At 48.4% G+C, this 24,921-nt stretch overlaps 1 protein-coding gene across 3 annotated transcripts in view; it reads right to left on the bottom strand.

Moving 5' to 3' along the window:
* The window catches only part of MPV17 (mitochondrial inner membrane protein MPV17), a 42,765-nt gene that overhangs the window by 5,686 nt on the left and 12,158 nt on the right, over positions 1–24,921 (bottom strand). For 2 of the 3 annotated variants that reach the window (XM_069728603.1, XM_069728602.1), the window contains exons 2-3: positions 24,626–24,703; positions 262–377 (exon numbers count right to left, since the gene is read on the bottom strand). In XM_069728603.1, coding sequence (XP_069584704.1) covers positions 262–377; positions 24,626–24,698 — 189 coding nt within the window. In that variant the 5' untranslated portion in view covers positions 24,699–24,703. The other variant, XM_069728601.1, reaches the window with a different exon arrangement.

Here is a 24,921-nt window from a genome sequence, read left to right as displayed (position 1 = left end):
ACCATGTCCTCCTCCATCTCTACATCACACACTTGTACCAGCACCACCATGTCCTCCTCCATCACTACACCACAAATCTGTACCAGCACCACCATGTCCTCCTCCAGCTCTATATCGCATATCTGTACCAGCACCACTATGTCATCCTTCATTTCTACATCGCACATCTGTACCACATCTACCACAAGCTTCACAGAGCAGTTTAGCAGTTAAACAGTTAACGAGGAATAGGGATGGACATCATTAATACACAAGTGTTACCACAAAGCAGAATCCTATTCCCATCATCTTCATGGACCTCTCCACGCTGTGACCTTGGAGACCTCTCCTCTCCACCAGTTGCTGAGAGATCACATCACCCACACCAACCAGAGACCCTGTGGGATGAGAGGCATGTTAGGGGTCTCCAGTGTACGATGTGTGTGTCATTATTAAACAGATCTTACTACTGAGTGTGAAAGAACAGAGTCCACATTCACTAGTGATGGTGTGATGCCTCACATACCGTCTCAAGTGATCGGACGCCCTCCTCGGAATTCATGTACTGCCTCTAGTAACCGGGCACCCTCCCCAGCATTCACCTACTGCCTCTAGTAAGCGGGCACCCTTCCCGGCATTCACCTACTGCCTCTAGTAACCGGGCACCCTCCCCGGCATTCACCTACTGCCTCTAGTAACCGGGCACACTCCCCGGCATTCACCTACTGCCTCTAGTAACCGGACACCCTCCCCAGCATTCACCTACTGCCTCTAGTAACCGGGCACCCTCCCCGGCATTCACCTACTGCCTTTAGTAACCGGGCACCCTCCCCGGCATTCACCTACTGCCTATAGTAACCGGGCACCCTCCCCGGCATTCACCTACTGCCTCTAGTAACCGGGCGCCCTCCCCAGCATTCACCTACTGCCTCTAGTAACCGGGCACCCTCCCCGGCATTCACCTACCATTTCAATGAGAGGATGCCCTCCCTGGCATTCCCATACCGTCTCCAGTGATCAGCCGCCCTCCACGGCATTTCTATACCGTATTTAGTGATTGGACGCCCTCCCTGGTACTCACTTACCGTATTTAGTGATCGAACGCCTTCCCAGGCATTCACGTACCATATTTAGTGATTGGTATTTAGTGATCGGATGCCCTCTGTTGTGAATTCTGTTGTCGAGCTCCCTCCTGTGGTCGTGAATGGTACTTCGGTGAGTTCTGTCCGTGGGCTCCCTCTGGTGGCTGTGAGTGGAGCTGCTGCTTCTGAGGTTTCTTACACAGGTGACGTGGTTTATCCTTTGGTTGGCTGCTCTATTTAACTCCACTTAGATCGTTACTCCATGCCAGCTGTCAATGTTTCTGCACTGGTTCAGTTCGCTCTTGGATCTTTCTGGTGACCTGTCTACTCCAGCAGAAGCTAACTTCCTGATATTATCTAATTCGTTCATTGTTTTCTTGTCCAGCTGGATATCATGATTTTGTCTTGCTAGCTGGAAGCTCTGGGATGCAGAGTGGCATCTCCGCACCGTTAGTCGGTGCGGAGGTCTTTTTTGCACACTCTGCGTGGTCTTTTGTAGTTTTTTGTGCTGATCGCAAAGCTACCTTTCCTATCCTCTGTCTATTTAGTAAGTCTGGCCTCCCTTTGCTGAAACCTGTTTCATTTCTGCGTTTGTGACTTTCATCTTTACTCACAGTCAATATATGTGGGGGGCTGCCTTTTCCTTTGGGGAATTTCTCTGAGGCAAGATAGGCTTTATTTTCTGTTATAATCTGGTGATTTAGAACCACAATGGACCTGGTGGTTAAGAGCACTGAAAATGACGTGATAGTTACTAATAACATAGGACGAGCTCTGAGACGTGGGAACTCTGAGGACCGCAATCCTATCACACCACACTAGAGGTAGCCGTGGAGCGCTCCTGACCAGACCTAGGCACCTCGGGCACAGCCTGAGAAACTAGCTAGCCCTGAAGATAGAAAAATAAGCCTACCTTGCCTCAGAGAAATTCCCCAAAGGAAAAGGCAGCCCCCCACATATAATGACTGTGAGTAAAGATGAAAATACAAACACAGAGATGAAATAGATTTTAGCAAAGTGAGGCCCGACTTACTGAATAGACCGAGGATAGGAAAGATAGCTTTGCGGTCAGCACAAAAACCTACAAACAACCACGCAGAGGGCGCAAAAAGACCCTCCGCACCGACTAACGGTACGGAGGTGCTCCCTCTGCGTCCCAGAGCTTCCAGCAAGCAAGACAAACCAATATAGCAAGCTGGACAGAAAAAATAGCAAAACAAAAATAACACAAGCAGAACTTAGCTTATGCAGGGAAGACAGGTCACAAGAACGATCCAGGAGAGAGCAAGACCAATACTGGAACATTGACTGGAGGCCAGGAACAAAGAACTAGGTGGAGTTAAATAGAGCAGCACCTAACGACTTAACCTCGTCACCTGAGGAAGGAAACTCAGAAGCCGCAGCCCCACTCACATCCACCAGAGGAAGCTCATAGACAGAACCAGCCGAAGTACCACTCATGACCACAGGAGGGAGCTTGACCACAGAATTCACAACAGTACCCCCCCCCTTGAGGAGGGGTCACCGAACCCTCACCAGAGCCCCCAGGCCGACCAGGATGAGCCGAATGAAAGGCACGAACCAGATCGGCAGCATGAACATCAGAGGCAAAGACCCAGGAATTATCTTCCTGACCATAACCCTTCCACTTAACCAGGTACTGGAGTTTCCGTCTCGAAATACGAGAATCCAAAATCTTCTCCAACTACCCCTCAACCAAAACCGGGGCAGGAGGATCAACGGATGGAACCACAGGTGCCACGTATCTCCGCAACAATGACCTATGGAATACATTATGGATGGAAAAAGAAGCTGGAAGGGTCAAACGAAAAGACACAGGATTAAGAACCTCAGAAATCCTATACGGACCAATGAAACGAGGCTTAAACTAAGGAGAGGAAACCTTCATAGGAATATAACGAGATGACAACCAAACCAAATCCCCAATACGAAGTCGGGGACCCACACAGCGCCTACGGTTAGCGAAACGTTGAGCCTTCTCCTGGGACAATGTCAAATTGTCCACTACATGAGTCCAAATCTGCTGCAACCTATCCACCACAGTATCCACACCAAGACAGTCCGAAAACTCAACCTGCCCTGAAGAGAAACGAGGATGGAAACCAGAATTGCAGAAAAACGGTGAAACCAAAGTAGCCGAGCTGGCCCGATCATTAAGGGCGAACTCAGCCAAAGGCAAAAAGGACACCCAATCATCCTGATCAGCAGAAACAAAACATCTCAGATATGTTTCGAAGGTCTGATTGGTTCGTTCGGTTTGGCCATTTGTCTGAGGATGGAAAGCCGAGGAAAAAGACAAATCAATGCCCATCCTAGCACAAAAGGCTCGCCAAAACCTCGAAACAAACTGGGAACCTCTGTCAGAAACGATGTTCTCCGGAATGCCATGTAAACGAACCACATGCTGGAAAAACAATGGCACCAAATCAGAGGAGGAAGGCAATTTAGACAAGGGTACCAAATGGACCATCTTAGAGAAGCGATCACAAACCACCCAAATGACCGACATCTTTTGAGAGACGGGGAGATCCAAAATAAAATCCATAGAAGATATGTGTCCAGGGCCTCTTCGGGACCGGCAAGGGCAAAAGCAACCCACTGGCACGAGAACAGCAGGGCTTAGCCCGAGCACAAATCCCACAGGACTGCACAAACGAACGCACATCCCGCGACAGAGACGGCCACCAAAAGGATCTAGCCACCAAATCTCTGGTACCAAAGATTCCAGGATGACCAGCCAACACCGAACAATGAACCTCAGAGATAACTCTACTCGTCCATTTATCAGGGACAAACAGTTTCTCCGCTGGGCAACGGTCAGGTCTATTAGCCTGAAATTTTTGCAGCACCCGCCGCAAATCAGGGGAGATGGCAGACAAAATTACCCCCTCTTTGAGAATACCCGCCGGCTCAGGCAAACCCAGAGAGTCGGGCACAAAACTCCTAGACAGGGCATCCGCCTTCACATTTTTAGAGCCCGGAAGGTACGAAACCACAAAGTCAAAACGGGAGAAAAACAGCGACCAACGAGCCTGTCTAGGATTCAACCGTTTGGCAGACTCGAGATAAGTCAAGTTCTTGTGATCAGTCAAGACCACCACGCGATGCTTAGCTCCTTCAAGGCAATGACGCCACTCCTCGAATGCCCACTTCATGGCCAGCAACTCTCGATTGCCAACATCATAATTACGCTCAGCAGGCGAAAACTTCCTGGAAAAGAAGGCACATGGTTTCATCACCGAGCCATCAGAACTTCTTTGCGACAAAACAGCCCCTGCTCCAATCTCAGAAGCATCAACCTCGACCTGGAACGGGAGTGAAACATCTGGCTGGCACAACACAGGGGCAGAAGAAAAACGACGCTTCAACTCCTGAAAAGCTTCCACAGCAGCAGAAGACCAATTGACCACATCAGCACCCTTCTTGGTCAAATCAGTCAACGGTTTAGCAATACTAGAAAAATTATTGATGAAGCGACGATAAAAATTAGCAAAGCCCAGGAACTTTTGCAGACTCTTCAGAGATGTCGGCTGAGTCCAATCATAAATGGCCTGAACTTTAACAGGGTCCATCTCGATAGTAGAAGGGGAAAAAATGAAACCCAAAAATGAAACCTTCTGAACACCAAAGAGACACTTTGACCCCTTCACAAACAAAGAATTCGCACGCAGGACCTGGAACACCATTCTAACCTGCTTCACGTGAGACTCCCAATCATCCGAGAAGACCAAAATATCATCCAAGTATACAATCAGGAATTTATCCAGGTACTCTCGGAAGATGTCATGCATAAAGGACTGAAATACTGATGGAGCATTGGAAAGCCCGAATGGCACAACCAGGTACTCAAAATGGCCCTCGGGCGTATTAAATGTTGTTTTCCATTCATCGCCCAGTTTAATACGCACAAGATTATACGCACCACGAAGATCTATCTTGATGAACCAACTAGCCCCCTTAATCCGAGCAAACATCAGACAGCAGCGGCAAGGGGTACTGAAATTTGACTGTGATTTTATTTAGAAGGCGGTAATCAATACAAGGTCTCAACGAACCATCCTTCTTGGCCACAAAAAAGAACCCTGCTCCCAATGGTGACGACGACGGGCGAATATGACCCTTCTCCAAGGATTCCGTTACGTAACTCCGCATAGCGACGTGCTCAGGCACAGACAAATTAAACAGTCGACCTTTAGGAAACTTACTACCAGGAATCAAATCGATAGCACAATCGCAATCCCTATGCGGAGGTAGGGCACTGGACTTGGGCTCATCAAATACATCCCGGTAATCCGACAAGAACTCTGGGACCTCAGAAGGGGTGGATGATGAAATAGACAGAAATGAAACATCACCATGTACCCCCTGACAACCCCAGCTGGACACAGACATAGATTTCCAATCCAATACTGGGTTATGGACTTGTAGCCATGGCAACCCCAACACGACCACATCATGCAGATTATGCAACACCAAAAAGCGAATATCCTCCTGATGTGCAGGAGCCATGCACATGGTCAGTTGGGTCCAGTACTGAGGCTTATTCTTGGCCAAAGGCGTAGCATCAATTCCTCTCAATGGAATAGGATACTGCAAGGGCTCCAAGAAAAACCCACAGCGCCTAGCAAACTCCAAGTCCATCAAATTCAGGGCAGCGCCTGAATCCACAAATGCCATGACAGAATAGGATGACAAAGAGCAGATCAAAGTAACGGACAAAAGAAATTTCGACTGTATTGTACCAATGGTGGCAGACCTAGCGAACCGCTTAGTGCGCTTAGGACAATCGGAGATAGCATGAGTGGAATCACCACAGTAAAAACACAGCCCATTCCGACGTCTGTGTTTCTGCCGTTCAGCTCTGGTCAAAGTCCTATCACATTGCATAGGCTCAGGTTTATGCTCAGATAATACCGCCAAATGGTGCACAGTTTTACGCTCACGTAAGCGTCGATCGATCTGAATGGCCAACGACATAGACTCATTCAGACCAGCAGGCATAGGAAATCCCACCATGACATCCTTAAGGGCTTCAGAGAGACCCTTTCTGAAAATTGCTGCCAGCGCACATTCATTCCATTGAGTGAGCACAGACCACTTCCTAAACTTCTGACAATATATCTCTACCTCATCCTGACCCTGACACAGAGCCAGGAAATTTTTCTCTGCCTGATCCACTGAATTAGGTTCATCATACAGCAATCCGAGCGCCAGAAAAAACGCATCAATATCACATAATGCAGGATCTCCTGGCGCAAGGGAAAATGCCCAGTCTTGAGGGTCGCCACGTAATAAAGAAATAATGATCTTAACTTGTTGAACTGGGTCACCAGAGGAGCGGGGTTTCAAAGCCAGAAATAGTTTACAATTATTTTTAAAACTCAGAAACTTAGCTCTATCTCCAGAAAACAAATCAGGAATAGGAATTCTAGGTTCCAACATAGATTTCTGAACCACAAAGTCTTGAATATTTTGTACTCTTGCAGTGAGATGATCCACACAAGAAGACAGGCCTTTAATGTCCATCACTACACCTGTGTCCTGAACCACCCAAATGTCTAGGGGAAAAGAAAGACAAAACACAGTGCAGAGAAAAAAAAATGGTCTCAGAACTTCTCTTCTTCTATTGAGAAGCATTAGTACTTTGGGCCTCCAGTACTGTTATGATCTGGTGATTTAGAACCACAATGGACCTGGTGGTTAAGAGCACTGAAAATGACCTGATAGTTACTAATAACATAGGACGAGCTCTGAGACGTGGGAACTCTGCTGACCGCAATCCCTAATCCTATCACACCACACTAGAGGTAGCCGTGGAGCGCTCCTGACCAGACCTAGGCACCTCGGGCACAGCCTGAGAAACTAGCTAGCCCTGAAGATAGAAAAATAAGCCTACCTTGCCTCAGAGAAATTCCCCAAAGGAAAAGGCAGCCCCCCACATATAATGACTGTGAGTAAAGATGAAAATACAAACACAGAGATGAAATAGATTTAAGCAAAGTGAGGCCCGACTTACTGAATAGACCGAGGATAGGAAAGATAGCTTTGCGGTCAGCACAAAAACCTACAAACAACCACGCAGAGGGCGCAAAAAGACCCTCCGCACCGACTAACGGTACGGAGGTGCTCCCTCTGCGTCCCAGAGCTTCCAGCAAGCAAGAAAAACCAATATAGCAAGCTGGACAGAAAAAATAGCAAACAAAAGTAACACAAGCAGAACTTAGCTTATGCAGGGAAGACAGGTCACAAGAACGATCCAGGAGAGAGCAAGACCAATACTGGAACATTGACTGGAGGCCAGGAACAAAGAACTAGGTGGAGTTAAATAGAGCAGCACCTAACGACTTAACCTCGTCACCTGAGGAAGGAAACTCAGAAGCCGCAGCCCCACTCACATCCACCAGAGGAAGCTCATAGACAGAACCAGCCGAAGTACCACTCATGACCACAGGAGGGAGCTTGACCACAGAATTCACAACAATTTTCTATCTCTAGGGCTAGCTAGCTCTTAGGCTGTGACGAGGCGCCTAGGGAGCGTCAGGAGCGCTCCACGGCTATTTCTAGTGTGTGTGATAGGATTAGGGATTGCGGTCAGCAGAGCTCCCACATCCCAGAGCTTGTCCTGTGTGAGTTTTAACTATCAGGTCATTCCGGGTGCTCCTAACCACCAGGTCATAACAGCCCTCCCCGCCATTCACGTACCGTATTTATTGATCGGATGACCTCACTGGCATTCACATACAGCCACTAGTGATCAGACGCCTTCCCCGGCATTCACGTACCATATTTAGTGATCGGATGACCTCACTGGCATTCACGTACCGACTAGTGATCGGACGCCCTCCCCAGTACTCAGGTCCCGTCTCTAGTGATCTGTGTTATGTAGGCAATCCAGTGACACAGTGTGCCAGCAATCAGAGCACATACAGTGATCTGACAATAACCCAAAAACAATAGAACGAGCTCTGAGACGTGGAATCTCTGTAGACCGCAATACCTGAACCTATCCTAAACACAACTAAAGGCAGCTGTGGATTGCGCCTGACACTACCTATGCAACTCGGCACAGCCTGAGGAGCTGACTAGCCTGAAGATAGAAAAACAAGCCTGACTTGCCTCAGAGAAATACCCCAAAGGAAAAGGCAGCCCCCCACATATAATGACTGTTAGCAAGATGAAAAGACAAACGTAGGGATGAAATAGATTCAGCAAAGTGAGGCCCGATATTCTAGATAGAGCGAGGATAGCAAAGAGAACTTTGCAGTCTACAAAAAACCCTAAAGCAAAAAACCACGCAAAGGGGGCAAAAAGACCCACCGTGCCGAACTAACGGCACGGCGGTACACCCTTTGCGTCTCAGAGCTTCCAGCAAAACGAATTGACAAGCTGGACAGAAAAAGTAGCAAGAAAAGCAAAGAAGCACTTATCTAAGCAAAGCAGCAGGCCACAGGAAAGATCCAGAAGCTCAGATCCAACACTGGAACATTGACAAGGAGCAAGGAAGACAGAATCAGGCGGAGTTAAATAACAAAGCAGCCAACGAGCTCACCAGAACACCTGAGGGAGGAAGCTCAGAAGCTGCAGTACCACTTGTGACCACAGGAGTGAATTCAGCCACAGAATTCACAACAGTACCCCCCCCTTGAGGAGGGGTCACCGAACCCTCACCAGAGCCCCCAGGCCGACCAGGATGAGCCACATGAAAGGCACGAACAAGATCTGGAGCATGGACATCAGAGGCAAAAACCCAGGAATTATCTTCCTGAGCATAACCCTTCCATTTAACCAGATACTGGAGTTTCCGTCTAGAAACACGAGAATCCAAAATTTTCTCCACAATATACTCCAATTCCCCCTCTACCAAAACCGGGGCAGGAGGCTCAACAGATGGAACCATAGGTGCCACGTATCTCCGCAACAACGACCTATGGAATACATTATGTATGGAAAAGGAGTCTGGGAGGGTCAGACGAAAAGACACAGGATTGAGAATCTCAGAAATCCTATGCGGACCAATAAAACGAGGTTTAAATTTAGGAGAGGAAACCTTCATAGGAATATGACGAGAAGATAACCAAACCAGATCCCCAACACGAAGTCGGGGACCCACACGGCGTCTGCGATTAGCGAAAAGTTGAGCCTTCTCCTGGGACAAGGTCAAATTGTCCACTACCTGAGTCCAGATCTGCTGCAACCTGTCCACCACAGAATCCACACCAGGACAGTCCGAAGACTCAACCTGTCCTGAAGAGAAACGAGGATGGAACCCAGAATTGCAGAAAAATGGAGAGACCAAGGTAGCCGAGCTGGCCCGATTATTAAGGGCGAACTCAGCCAACGGCAAAAAGGACACCCAATCATCCTGGTCTGCAGAAACAAAACATCTCAGATATGTTTCCAAGGTCTGATTGGTTCGTTCGGTCTGGCCATTAGTCTGAGGATGGAAAGCCGAGGAAAAAGATAGGTCAATGCCCATCCTACCACAAAAGGCTCGCCAAAATCTTGAAACAAACTGGGAACCTCTGTCAGAAACAATATTCTCAGGAATGCCATGCAAACGAACCACATGCTGGAAGAACAAAGGCACCAAATCAGAGGAGGAAGGCAATTTAACCAAGGGCACCAGATGGACCATTTTAGAAAAGCGATCACAGACCACCCAAATGACTGACATCTTTTGAGAAACGGGAAGGTCAGAAATGAAATCCATCGAAATATGTGTCCAAGGTCTCTTTGGGACCGGCAAGGGCAAAAGCAACCCACTGGCACGTGAACAGCAGGGCTTAGCCCTAGCACAAATCCCACAGGACTGCACAAAAGTACGTACATCCCGTGACAGAGATGGCCACCAGAAGGATCTAGCCACTAACTCTCTGGTACCAAAGATTCCAGGATGACCAGCCAACACCGAACAATGAAGTTCAGAGATAAGTTTATTAGTCCACCTATCAGGGACGAACAGTTTCTCCGCCGGACAACGATCAGGTTTATTCGCCTGAAATTTTTGCAACACTCGCCGCAAATCAGGGGAGATGGCAGACACAATGACTCCTTCCTTGAGGATACTCGCCGGCTCAGATGAACCCGGAGAGTCGGGCACAAAACTCCTAGACAGAGCATCCGCCTTCACATTTTTAGAGCCCGGAAGGTACGAAATCACAAAATCGAAGCGGGCAAAAAATAACGACCAACGGGCCTGTCTAGGATTCAAGCGCTTGGCAGACTCGAGATAAGTAAGGTTCTTATGATCAGTCAATACCACCATGCGATGCTTAGCTCCTTCAAGCCAATGACGCCATTCCTCGAATGCCCACTTCATGGCCAGCAACTCTCGGTTGCCCACATCATAATTACACTCAGCAGCCGAAAACTTCCTGGAAAAGAAAGCACATGGTTTCATCACTGAGCAACCAGAACCTCTCTGTGACAAAACCGCCCCTGCTCCAATCTCAGAAGCATCAACCTCGACCTGGAACGGAAGAGAAACATCTGGTTGACACAACACAGGGGCAGAACAAAAACGATGCTTCAACTCCTGAAAAGCTTCCACAGCAGCAGAAGACCAATTAACCAAATCAGCACCCTTCTTGGTCAAATCGGTCAATGGTTTGGCAATGCTAGAAAAATTACAGATGAAGCGACGATAAAAATTAGCAAAGCCCAGGAATTTTTGCAGACTTTTCAGAGATGTCGGCTGAGTCCAATCCTGGATGGCTTGGACCTTAACCGGATCCATCTCGATAGTAGAAGGGGAAAAGATGAACCCCAAAAATGAAACTTTCTGCACACCGAAGAGACACTTTGATCCCTTCACAAACAAGGAATTAGCACGCAGGACCTGGAAAACCATTCTGACCTGCTTCACATGAGAGTCCCAATCATCTGAGAAGATCAAAATGTCATCCAAGTAAACAATCAGGAATTTATCCAGATACTCACGGAAGATGTCATGCATGAAAGACTGAAACACAGATGGAGCATTGGCAAGTCCGAACGGCATCACTAGATACTCAAAATGACCCTCGGGCGTATTAAATGCAGTTTTCCATTCATCTCCTTGCCTGATTCTCACCAGATTATACGCACCACGAAGATCTATCTTAGTGAACCAACTAGCCCCCTTAATCCGAGCAAACAAGTCAGATAACAATGGCAAGGGATACTGAAATTTAACAGTGATCTTATTAAGAAGGCGGTAATCAATACACGGTCTCAGCGAACCATCCTTCTTGGCTACAAAAAAGAACCCTGCTCCCAGTGGTGATGACGATGGGCGAATATGTCCCTTCTCCAGGGATTCCTTCACATAACTGCGCATAGCGGCGTGTTCAGGCACGGATAAATTAAATAATCGACCTTTAGGGAATTTACTACCAGGAATCAAATTGATAGCACAATCACAATCCCTATGCGGAGGTAGGGCATCGGACTTGGGCTCTTCAAATACATCCTGATAATCAGACAAGAACTCTGGGACCTCAGGAGTGGATGACGAAATAGACAAAAATGGAACATCACCATGTACCCCCTGACAACCCCAGCTGGATACCGACATAGAGTTCCAATCCAATACTGGATTATGGGTTTGCAGCCATGGCAACCCCAACACGACCACATCATGCAGATTATGTAGCACCAGAAAGCAAATAACTTCCTGATGTGCAGGAGCCATGCACATGGTCAGCTGGGCCCAGTACTGAGGTTTATTCTTGGCCAAAGGTGTAGCATCAATTCCTCTCAACGGAATAGGACACCGCAAAGGCTCCAAGAAAAACCCACAACGTTTAGCATAATCCAAATCCATCAGATTCAGGGCAGCGCCTGAATCCACAAACGCCATGACAGAATACGATGACAAAGAGCATATCAAGGTAATGGACAGAAGGAATTTGGACTGTACAGTACCAATGACGGCAGACCTATCGAACCGCTTAGTGCGCTTAGGACAATCAGAAATAGCATGAGTGGAATCACCACAGTAGAAACACAGACCATTCAGACGTCTGTGTTCTTGCCGTTCAACTCTGGTCATAGTCCTATCGCACTGCATAGGCTCAGGTTTAATCTTAGACAATACCGTCAAATGGTGCACAGATTTACGCTCGCGCAAGCGTCGACCGATCTGAATGGCCAAAGACATAGACTCATTCAAACCAGCAGGCATAGGAAAACCCACCATGACATCCTTAAGAGCCTCAGAGAGACCCTTTCTGAACAAAGCTGCCAGCGCAGATTCATTCCACAGAGTGAGTACTGACCACTTCCTAAATTTCTGACAATATACTTCTATATCATCCTGACCCTGGCACAAAGCCAGCAAATTTTTCTCAGCCTGATCCACTGAATTAGGCTCATCGTAAAGTAATCCGAGCGCCAGGAAAAACGCATTGACATTACTCAATGCAGGGTCTCCTGGCGCAAGAGAAAATGCCCAGTCCTGAGGGTCGCCGCGCAAAAAAGAAATAATAATCAAAACCTGTTGAATAGGATTACCAGAAGAATGAGGTTTCAAGGCCAGAAATAGCTTACAATTATTTTTGAAATTAAGAAACTTAGTTCTATCACCAAAAAACAAATCAGGAATAGGAATTCTTGGTTCTAACATAGATTTCTGATCAATAGTATCTTGAATCCTTTGTACATTTGTAACGAGATTATCCATTGAAGAGCACAGACCCTGAATATCCATGTCCACACCTGTGTCCTGAAACACCCAAATGACTAGGGGAAAAAAAAGACTGAACACAGAGCTGAGAAAAAAAAATGATGTCAGAACTTCTTTTTTCCCTCTATTGAGAATCATTAGGTTGGCTCCTTGTACTGTTATGTAGGCAATCCAGTGACACAGTGTGCCAGCAATCAGAGCACATACAGTGATCTGACAATAACCCAAAAACAATAGAACGAGCTCTGAGACGTGGAATCTCTGTAGACCGCAATACCTGAACCTATCCTAAACACAACTAAAGGCAGCTGTGGATTGCGCCTGACACTACCTATGCAACTCGGCACAGCCCGAGGAGCTGACTAGCCTGAAGATAGAAAAACAAGCCTGACTTGCCTCAGAGAAATACCCCAAAGGAAAAGGCAGCCCCCCACATATAATGACTGTTAGCAAGATGAAAAGACAAACGTAGGGATGAAATAGATTCAGCAAAGTGAGGCCCGATATTCTAGATAGAGCGAGGATAGCAAAGAGAACTTTGCAGTCTACAAAAAACCCTAAAGCAAAAAAACACGTAAAGGGGGCAAAAAGACCCACCGTGCCGAACTAACGGCACGGCGGTACACCCTTTGCGTCTCAGAGCTTCCAGCAAAACGAATTGACAAGCTGGACAGAAAAAGTAGCAAGAAAAGCAAAGAAGCACTTATCTAAGCAGAGCAGCAGGCCACAGGAAAGATCCAGAAGCTCAGATCCAACACTGGAACATTGACAAGGAGCAAGGAAGACAGAATCAGGCGGAGTTAAATAACAAAGCAGCCAACGAGCTCATCAGAACACCTGAGGGAGGAAGCTCAGAAGCTGCAGTACCACTTGTGACCACAGGAGTGAATTCAGCCACAGAATTCACAACAGATCTGACGCCTTCCTCGGTCCCTCTCCTAGTGTTTCATCACCCATCCCCTGCAGACTGTGAGCCCTCGCGGGCAGGGTCCTCCCTCCTTATGTACTCGTGTGCCTTGTTATCTGCTCATGTTTAATGTATTTGTCTATATTTGCCCCGTATTCACATGTAAAGCGCCATGGAATAAATGGCGCTATAAAAATGTATAATAATAATAATAATAATACTCACGTATCGTATTTAGTGATTGAACACCCTCCTCGTCATTCACGTACCGCCTCTAGTGATCGGATGCCCTCACTGGCATTCATGCATGCTCACTAGTGACTGGACATCCTGTTTAGTAATTTTTAACCAGATTTGGAGAAAGTAAATTTAAAATAAAACTATAGAATTCGCACTGACTGTTCTTATTTCTGGCAGTATTGGTCTGTTTGCATTACCTGATTTGCATCAGGTAATGCGACGATCGGCGGTTGTTTGATAACCTGTTTGGTGAGGCAGACCTGGCTGAGTGATCTGTAATTCATAGGTTTCTGCAGCAAGAGTCACGTTTATACTGGATTGTGTACTGCCAAGAAGGAGAATCTTTCAGGGTAAATACACCTCAAGTCCAGGGGTGATGAGATACAGCAGCTAAGATCCTCCTAAAAGTCACAATTTCTTTGAGGTCGTTTTGTTTCTTCGCAGATCATTCTGTCGTTGACTCCTCCACGTTGGTTATAATAACCAAGTCTTCCTGATCTGAAGTAATGGAGACACGGGAGCCGCTGCTCGATGACTAATCGCCGACGTGTGAATGTTCCCTGTCACATTTGTACATCTTCTGCGTGAGGTCCAAGGTTAGAAGAGGAGAACGTCCAAGTGGTGTCACTGTGGTGCCCCATCTGGTAGAAGTACAGCCTATCCACAGGATAAGCCACGAATGTGGACAGATGTGGTCCTGGGGGCCCATCACACACAGTCAGTAATGAGGAAGCGGCACATGGGGCTCCTTCTATTCATTTCTGTGCGGGCCACCACACTGCTGAGCAGCACACTCTTCAATTTTTGGAGCACTTTGGTAGGCTCTGACTAGGAGAGACCGGCCCTGGATTATTTTAAAATTGTACCAGAATTTTTCAGAATGTTCCATGATTTTGAAACGTCTTCTCCCCGTTGTAGGCCTGACACTGACGATCTCCATGATGTCCTGTACCAATGCGGTCCTATTGTCACGGTCTGCCGTTCATTGTCATATTGGCAGAGTTCGCAGGTGACTTATCCGTTGTCGGATGGCCATCGCATAGCCTTCAGCACAGATGACATTTATTAGTGACAATTCCTCCTGCTTACATCAACTCCGCGCAAATATTTTCTGCCTTTGTAAAGTATTTACAAGTGCTCTCACTAAATTAGAATATCATCAAAAAGTAAATTTAATTCAGTTCTTCAATGCAAAAAGTGAATCTCATATATTCTATAGAGTCATTACCTTGTGAATCTCCCCAAATTTTTAAATGGCCTTTTCTTAATCCTGTCAAGGCTGCGGTTATCCCGGTTGCTTGTGCACCTTTTTCTACCACACTTTTTCCTTCCACTTTCCATTAATATTCTTGGATACAGCATTGTGTGAACAGCCGGCTTCTTTAGCAATGACCTTTTGTGGCTTCCCCTCCTTGTGGAGTGTGTCAGTGACGCCTTCTGGACATCTGTCAGGTCAGCAGTCTTCCCCATGATTGTGGAGCTACTGAAACTGACTAAGGGACAACACATAGGAAGCCCTTACAGGTGTTTTTGTTCATTATTCTAATTTACTGAGATAATGACTTTTGTGTTTTCATTGGCTGTAAGCCATAATCATCAACATTAACATAAATAAACACGTGACATAGATCACTCTGTGTATAATGACTCTATATATGAGATTCACTTTTTGTATTGAAGAACTGAAATAAATTCACTTTTTGATGATATTCTAATTTTGTGAGAAGCGCTTTTATCACCCAGTTTCTGCCAGTTTTTTTTTTTTGCTAAAGACTTTGCTGAATTGGGGACTTGGTCTTTTCAGCATCTCCGGTGAATTTACAGTAAATCTCACTAGACTGAACCATTCATAACAAGAACAATGGAAGAACCCAAAAGCCGAGCCCTGATTGGCTGCTATGGTGGTATAATTGAAGGTGGGCCCTGATAATGCTGCTATTGTAAAATAAAAGCTGGGCCCTGATTGGCTGCTATGGTTTTGATGGATGAGGCACAGTGTCAGGTGGGTGACCCTGATCTCCACAGAATTCCTGTAACCTGCCCGCTGCCCCATCAGCCTATTTCACACTGGAGGCCATCAGTCTGTGAGGGGCAGAAACCGCGGCTCCAGGACACAGATATCTGGACTGTGAGCTCCTGGGGTCAGTGACGGTAACAAACTCTGTGCAGTGCAGAAATTTACAGCGGGTGAAATAGACAATTGGTGACGTGTTCAATACTTAAGTAAATCTATTTGTAAAGCTGTTATTGACATGAAATTCTCCCCAGATGTCGTTAACAACCCGTCCAATCCACCCAGGACAGAAATCACCAGAGATGTCCATAAATCATGTTTAATAATGAGAAATGACACCGGGAACAAGTGCTGACCACACTTACTGATATATAATTATTACGTAATACAAAAGGCTTTGTTGGTGATGAAGCCTCGGGACATCTCCTGAATGGAGAAACTGGTCGCAGGCATTGCTCAAGTGGGATTTTGGCCCATTCTTCCACACAAACACTCGTCACATCCTGGAGCTTCTGTGGCTTCTACTATGGACTCTGAGTTTTAGTTCCTGCCATACATTTTCTATTTGATTCAGGTCCAGTGATTGACCCGGCCATTCTAGAACCTTTATATTCTGTGACATCAATTGAGAGTTTCCTCAGGCATTGTCTTTCTGAAATGTCCAGCCTTGTTTCATCTTCATCATCCTGGCAGAAGGCAGCAGATGTTTATCCAGAATGTCTCAGTACATTTGTCCATTCATCCTTCCATCAATTGTATGAATATTGCCAGTGCCGTAGGCTGAAAAACAACCCCATACCATGATGTTCCCTCATCCACACTTCACTGTTGGTATGGTGTTTTTGGGGTGATATGCAGTGCTTTTGGCCTCCAAACATGGTGTGTAATATGGCATCCAGAGTTCAATGTTGGTCTCATCTGACTAAACTAGATTCTATCAGTAGTTCCCAGGATTGTCTAAATTTTGTTGAGCAAACTATAAACACACTTGAACATGGTCGTGGCTGGTTTATGGAGAAAACTTGCGGGGAGCACCTGGTCGTGTCCGGTTTATGGAGAAATCTTGTGGAGAGCACCTGGTTGTGGCCGGTTTATGGAGAAATCTTGCAGGGAGCGTCTGGTTGTAGCCGGTAATGGAGAAATCTTGCGGGGAGCGTCTGGTTGTGGCCGGTTTATGGAGAAATCTTGCGGGGAGCACCTGGCTGTGGCCGGTTTATGGAGAAATCTTGCAGGGAGCACCTGGCCGTGGCACTGGAGCCTTCAGTAGTTTAGAAATTGTTCTGTAATCAGTGCGATCAGGATGTTTTGCAACAATAAGGTTGTGAAGGTCTTGAGATAGCTAACCGGTTTTACTCATCATTAGATGTTTCCTGTGTGGCCCCATGGCAATGAGACACCTTTTTATTGGCCATCAGGTGACTCAGCTGATATTATTTGTCATTAAGTAGAAGGATTGCTTCCTAATTACTGATAGATCTCAGACGGTGTCGGGACTTTCCAAGGGCTTTTTGCTCATCTTTTTCTTCATGTGTTTAATACTTTTCCCAGTCTCACTTGTCATTATTACACATAATTTATGGACATTATGGTATTATTACACATAATTTATGGACATTATGGTTATTTCTGTCCTGTGTGGATAATAATAATAATAATCTTTATTTTTATATAGCGCTAACATATTCCGCAGCACTTTACATTATCATCACTGTCCCCGATGGGGCTCACAATCTAAATTCCCTATCAGTATGTCTTTGGAATGTGGGAGGAAACACGGAGAGAACATACAAACTCTTTGCAGATGTTGTCATTGGTGGGGCTTGAACCCAGGACCCCAGCGCTGCAAGGCTGCTGTGCTAACCACTGCGCCACAGTGCTGCCCCAATTGAATAGGTCATTACCGACATCTGGGGAGAATTTCATGTCAATAGCCCATTTACAAATAGATTTACTGAGAATACTGGTTCAATACTTATTTCACCGCTGTATGAGCTATCATATTCTAGCTATATTCATAGGAACAGTGTATGTGCCAATACATAATCTGAACCAGAGACACGGGAAGCAGAATCCTCTGCTGCCATCTCCTGGTGACCAGAGAGACTGCAGCCACAAGACTTCTGCAGATGATGCTCTGTTATCAGCCATCACTGAAGAGATGACTGTAGGACAGGAGACTACAATCTATCACTCCCTGTTATCAACCATTACTGGGGAGGAGACTGCAGGACGCGTGCCCACAATCAGTCACACCCTGCTAGGAGCAGCACCTGTCTTGTGAGCTCCAGCACTTCCAGCAGGAGGCCCAGAGTCGGCCTCTCTTCTCCCCAGGGAGAGGCAGGCTTCCTGGGAGGCCAGCATGGCTTCCCGGGAGGCCAGCATGGCTTCCCAGGCTTCTGTTCCCCAGTCTGTGCCGGCGTGGGACAGAGAGCAGCAGCAGCAACCGGCCCAAGAGGGACTGAGGAGGTTGGGACGGGTGAGAAGAACCATACCCACCTACACCAACCCTGAGACGGCTCATTGTCCGCCCAGAGAGAAGAGACAGGGGCACCTCAGGCCCAAGGAAGGAGAGCCCAGGAACATCTTGGGGGGGAGAGGAGCTCCGGCGAGTCCACGAGTACCTTCTCCTCCCGAGTGGTCGCCATGCTACGTGAGTACGAGGACGCCGGCAAAGCACTGACCGGGCTGAAGGAGGAGCTGCGGGTGGCTCGGGTCCTGAACACCCAAGTCTCTAACAAAGAGAAAGGCGCGACCTCCCAGAGGTTCAGAGCCCTCAGAGATGAGGTGGTCCGGTTAGTGCTCCTCCGGGAGGGGATTGAGAAAAGCGCAGGTCCCTTCCTGGAGAGGTTTAAGAATCAGCGGCGGTTCTCAGAAATGAAGGGGTTAAATACCTCAGGAGAGCCGCCAGCCGGCATCCTAAGCGACGAGGAGGAGGAGGAGGCTGTGATTGGAGTCCTACCAGCTGGAACCAGCCGGGAGAGTGAGTCGCAGAGCCGACAACAGGGGAGCGGCCTCCCGGCACGGCAGAGGACTCCGACAGCACAGGTTGGAGTGTCAGCGGAGGAAGAGGAGGAGGGCGGTCTGCTAGAGGAGGAAGAGGAGGAGGGCGGTCTGCTACAGGAGATCCGACAGCTGGAGTCTCCAGTGAACCTGGACCGCTTTTCCTTTGGTGAGGACGACCCAGCAAAGGAGACCAAGAGGAGGAAGAAGACGACCAAGGAGACTGCAAGGGAGGTGGTGAGTTACAGATATGTACTGATGGATGATGTTACACCTACCACCTCCTGTGTAAACCCCACCAAACCTAAAGGCACGGGCTCTGCAGTGGGTCCGGGGCATAGGCAAGGTGGGGAGAGAAGGAGGACGTCCGGTGGTGCTGCCGTCTGTGCGGGGAACAGTGCAGGTGGCGAGGCTGTGGAGGTACTCACAGTGCCGGACATAGGGGACCCCGAGGAGTTTCCCTCCCTGCCCTCTGCGGCTAAGCCGGTTATCACCGGGGCCAAGGGGGGGGGGGGGGGTGGCGATGTCCATGCCATTGCAAAAGGGGGATGGTGTGGGCAGACTCCATCCCTGCTCACTACGGCTGAGCCGGCCGGGGCTGTGGGGGCAGGGCCGAGGATTGTGCGACAGGGGCGCAGTGCGCCTCAATGGAGAAGAGGCACGTGGCTGCAACAGGGGAGCAGCGTGCCAAGAATATACAGAAAAGGTAGTGTACCCACTGCCCCCCCAGCGGTGGCATGGGCTTCAGCCCCAAGCTATTCAGGAGCTGACACTGCTGGGTGTTGTAATGGACCCTTGTCTGGTGACCCTGAGGATGGTGACTTGCAGCAGCGCTTCCTGGACACCCTGAGGAGAGGGGAGAGTTCCATCAATGTAGAGAGGAGGGAGGTTGATCTGTCTTTCTGGATAGAGAGACACGGTCTTTCAACATTCCGAGATAGAGGGGCAGAGACTGTCTGGTCTCTGCCGACACCGGGGCAGAGGAGTAACTGTAGGAACGTGGCCCGTCTCCAGTGGGTAAGCAAGGATGCCTGTCCTGATGGGTCGAAGGTTGCTGAGCTCCTGCGGAGGATGGGCTTCGCGGCATATGACATCTTCGCCTTGATCCATTCCTATGAGACCTCCTACTTCGATGTCAGCTTCGTGAGACCGGAGGGCCTTGAGCTCTTCTGGTCACGCCATGAGCTGGCCTGGGGTCGCCCCGAATGGCAGGGTTTCTTTCCTGTTGCGATATCCCGCCAGAACTCAGTCAGGAAGGTGACCGTTTTGACCAGTAATGAGTCACTTTCCTGTGTGGACATCTCCACCTGGGTTGGATGATACGGCGACATCGTCGGTATTCCCGAAAAGACCCTCGACGAGCATGGTATCTGGTCAGGGGCCTGGACCTTCATGGTGAAATTGAAGGTTTCAGGAAACACCGTTACCCATATCCCTTCCTCAACATTTTTGGGGAGGGACAGGATCTTGATTTTCTACTGGGGGCAGCCTAAGGTCTGTCACAGGTGCGGCAGCCCCACACACTTCAGTGCGCAGTGTACCACCCAGAAATGCGCACTGTGTGGGGCCCTTGGCCATCTCGCTGCTACCTTTGGCAGGATTAGGTGTAATTTGTGTGATGACCTCGGTCACCCGTTCAGTCGTGGTCCACATTCCTTCACCGATGCGGTCCTGAAAGCGGCGAGTGCGGGACAGGCGAAAGCCGGGACTAATCTTACCAGTGAAGGGACCAGTAGGGGCAGAGAAGGCAGGGAACCGGTGAGGAGCAGGCTGCCGCCATCCAATATCAGGCAGCAGGAGCAGCGCTATGGGAACAGGGGGCAGGGAGTAATGACCCTGAACTCTGACCCGGTGCTTCACTTGCAGCTGAGGATCCTAAAGACAGATAATTGAGCGAGGAAGTCAATAGACTTGAAAGGGAGGAGCAAAAGGACGCCATGTCTGCCCAGGAACCTTCATCTGGTGACAGTCTGAATGAGGGAGAGGCCCTCCATGACTCCCCTCCAGAGGGGGCGATGGGGACCCGGAGCCAGAGGTTGTGGACAGGAGGTTGCTGGGTCTTTCAGGGGAAAAAAAAAAAAACTCAGGGCAGGGGGGGGGGGGAGGGGGGTTTGGGGGTTTACTATGTCAGGACCACCAAACAAGGGCCAGAGTGTATATAAGGAGAGAATGGATGAGTCTGTTTGTCTTAAGCGCACTAAAAACTCATCATTTTCAGAGGAAGAGGGTGAAACTGTTGGGAGTGGGAAGAAAAAGGCTATCTAATTAAATCAATCATGATGGCGGCACCCACCCCGTTGACGCTGGCAACCATTAATGTTTCCAGCATAAAGTCAGAAGCGGCAAGGTAACCAGCCTTTCATTTTCTCGGCCAACTTGACGCCGAAATTTTGTTTTTGCAGGAGAACAGGTTGACTGACCTATCAACCATGCATAAAGCAAGGTGCGAGTGGAGGCATGGGCCCTTCTCCTAGTCTCTTGCGGTCAAGCCGTATAGCGGGGTTGCGGTCCTTTTTAAGATCGCAGTGGTTGAATGCAGATGATTAATCGAATTAGAAATGGGGAAATGCTTGATCCTAAATGTCTCCATGGGGGAACATGAGCTTCGGCTCAATGACATCTACGGTCCCAAGTCCAAGTGGGACTGCAAATGTCTCTTCACGAAGATCAAACCTTTCTTATCTTCAAGTCGGCAGGTGGTCTTTGGTGGGGATTTCAACAACGTCACAACCAGCTGGCTTACGATTGTGTCGCGCTAATTAGGATAGTATGTGAGGTACGCCTGGTGGATGTCCACATCCGGCACAACACAGGCCACACGGGATTCACCTTTTTTAGAGGTAGTCAGTGCAGGTCTAGGATAGACAGGTTTTATTTGAAGGAGGAGGCCGTCTCCTCACCGTTGTCTGTTGTGGAGGTGGAATTCTCCGATCACTGTTTGATTATGTTTTCTCTTGAGCGTTACAGAGACTCCTCGGATGGGAAGAGGTTATTGGAAGCTGAATTCGTCACTCCTTGAGGAAGAAGCTGTAAGACGGTCCTTTGAGGAATTTCTTCAGAGCCAGGTACCGCTGCTGGGCCTAAGTAACACTAAGTCTGAGTGGTGGGAGATGTTCAAACATCGGGTGGTGAGATTCTTCCGGCAACTCTCGAACCTCAGAAGCCTGAACAGGGATCGCCTGTATCAGAGCCTGAGGAGGAAACTCGAGCATCTTGACTCGACTGGAGGTAGCCGCGAGGCGATCTCCAGTGTGAAATCCTTGCTAATGAGGTGTCAGTACGATAGGCATGCATCTTTGGTTTTTGAGAGGGATTACGGAAGTACTACTCGCCCGATCCTTACAGAAGCTGCAAGATGTCAGTGAATAGTAAGATAGTGACGGGGCTGATAATTGGTACGGGATCCCTGAGAAGGTCCAGATCAGGGATCTTGGATGTCGTCAGTTCATACTACTCGAACCTCTTGGGAAGGAAGGAACTGGATCGTGACAGGATGTCGGCTTTCCTGGCTGAAGCTGTTCCTGAGCCAGGGGCTGACCTCTCGCTGGGCGGATTGGCAGAAGCGATCAAAGAAGAGGAAGTGAGACTGGTGATAGATGGGCTCCGGCCCCAAAAAAAAAAAAAAAAAAAAAAAAAAAAAATCGCCAGGTCCGGATGGCTTAACATCCGAGTTCTTTAGGACCTTTAGGGGCTCCTTGGTCCCCCTCTCGACTCGGGTGTTTAATGAGTGTCTCTCCTCGGGCACTCTGCCGAGATCATTAAGGAGGTCAGCTTTGATCATTTTCTCAAAGGGTAAGGATTAATGATGAACGAGTGTACTCGTTGCTTGGGTTTTCCCGAGCACGCTCAGGTGGTCTCCGAGTATTTAAGACTGCTGGGAGATTTAGTTTTCATCGCTGCAGCTGAATGATTTACAGTTACAAGCCAACCTGAGTACATGTGGAGGTTACCTGGTTGCTAGGGAATCCCCACATGTAATCAAGCAGGCTAGTAGCTGTAAATCATTCAACTGTGGCGATGAATGTCCGAGCAGTCATAAATACTCGGAGACCACCCGAGCGTGATCGGGGAAAACCAGAGCAACTAGTACACTCGCTCATCACTAGTAAGGATCCGTCACGCATTGAGAGTTGGCGTCCCATAGCACTTCTCAATGTGGACAGGAAGGTTTTGGCTAAGATACTTTTCAACAGGCTGGTGAAGTTTGCACTGCGGCTCCTTTCGGAGGCCCAGCACTGTTGCGTTCCTGGCCGTAGCACTTTCAATGCTGTTCTAGGTGTCCTAGAGGTTGTGGAGCAAGGCAGGGCGGGCTTTTGGAAGGGGTTCTTGCTGACGCTGGATCAGGCAAAAGCCTTTGATCGGGTCGACCACGAGTACCTCTGTTTCACTCTTTTGAGGTATGGTTTGCCTGGAGGGTTTGTGGACTGGCTTAAGACCTTGTACGCAGGGGCTGAGACTTTCCCTCTGGTAAACGGATGGATTGGACAACCTTTCGGGGTAGGATCTGGTTTCTGCCAGGGCTGCCCTCTAAGCTTTTTGCTTTACGCGTTTACGATTGATCCCTTCCTCAGAAAATCAATTGTGGACTGTTGGCGGGGGTGAGGATGGGCGTTCTGGCGCTGGAGGTTATCCTAAGGGTAGTGGCCTACGCGGACGATGTCACCGTCTTTGTTTCTTCGCAAGAGGAGGCGATAGCGGTGATGTCAGAAGTGGTCAACCAGGACAAGTGTGAGAGTCTCTGGCTAGGAGGCAGGGATCCCAGGTTTGATCTTCCGGACACACTCCCCGAACCCCAAGAACATGCCAAAGTCCTAGGCATCGAATTTGGCCAGAGTGATTACCCCGCGAAAAACAGGGACGGCAGAATCAAAGGTGTCGCCCAAAGAGTGGACCAATGGAAGTGTTGGTCTTGGAACCTGACGGAAAGAGTTGGCCTGTGCAAAGCTTTCCTGCTCACCTTGCTAATCTACCTGGGCAGCGTCTGTGTCTTGCCGGAGCCTTTCTGGACACGGGTCTACAGTCTGTTCTTCCAGATGTTGTGGGGGAATTGACTGAACCGTGAGGTCACTTTCTGCACGAGGAGACTAGGGTGGTTGAATATGGTGAACCCCCTGGTGTTTCTAGTGAGCACCTTTTTGAAAATTAGTGTGGCAAACCTCTGGAAAGAGAGGGCTCCTCCGTGGGTATTCTCCTGCAAGGGATGGTTTCAGCCTTTCTTCCAAGAATGTGAGACAGGGGGCATCTCCCGGCTTATGTTACCCTAGTTCTGAAAATGATGCGCTGGTGGGGTTTCTCCTTCGGGGTGCCTTAGTCCGTCAGCGCTCCTATATCCTGGTGGTGGGCTGATGTCTTTACACCCTAGATTTTTGTTTTGCATTTCTGTTCCCTGAAATAGAAGGTTGCAGGCATCGAACTTGAGCCTCGGGTGGTGAGTATGTAGGTTGTGGTCTGTGATGTTGGTTTATGTATATAGTGTATTGTATGTATTGTGTATAATAGAGGGTCTTAGTTAGGTTGGGTGGGGGGATTGGGGGGTTCAACAGCGGTGATAAGAGACTGATCCAGCCTGGCCCAGACCCACCTGGGGAAAAACTTTTACTCCCTGTTATGAGCCAGATATGAGAAAGGAGGATCCTGGGAAATGCCTGGACGTTCTGGGTGCAGTGACACCGTGCATTATTCTGCGCTGGAGCTGTGTACATGCGGCTGTCACTCACCGGCAGTGATGATCTGCACCTTCCAGGGATGGAGGGAGAGTAGTCTCTGGTAATGGCGCCACAGCGAGGCCATCAGTCCTGTGCGGAGACACAAGAGGTGACATCACTGCGGGGGTGTACACGGCGTATACTCTGTCAGCACGGTGCTGCGCGCACAGGACGGGCATTATATATAGACACAGGGCTGACATCACATATACATGTGTGTGCGTATATATATAATGTGATTAATGCGATGTCCGTTGTGTCTGTACTCACATATATATACACACATGTGTATATGTACTGTATGTGTG

The sequence above is a fragment of the Ranitomeya imitator genome, chromosome 5 (assembly GCF_032444005.1).
Source record: "Ranitomeya imitator isolate aRanImi1 chromosome 5, aRanImi1.pri, whole genome shotgun sequence".
In the NCBI taxonomy this organism is placed as follows: Eukaryota; Metazoa; Chordata; class Amphibia; order Anura; family Dendrobatidae; genus Ranitomeya; species Ranitomeya imitator.
The sequence above is the reverse complement of the archived record's forward strand: the minus strand, read 5'-3'. Positions and strand labels throughout refer to the sequence as shown.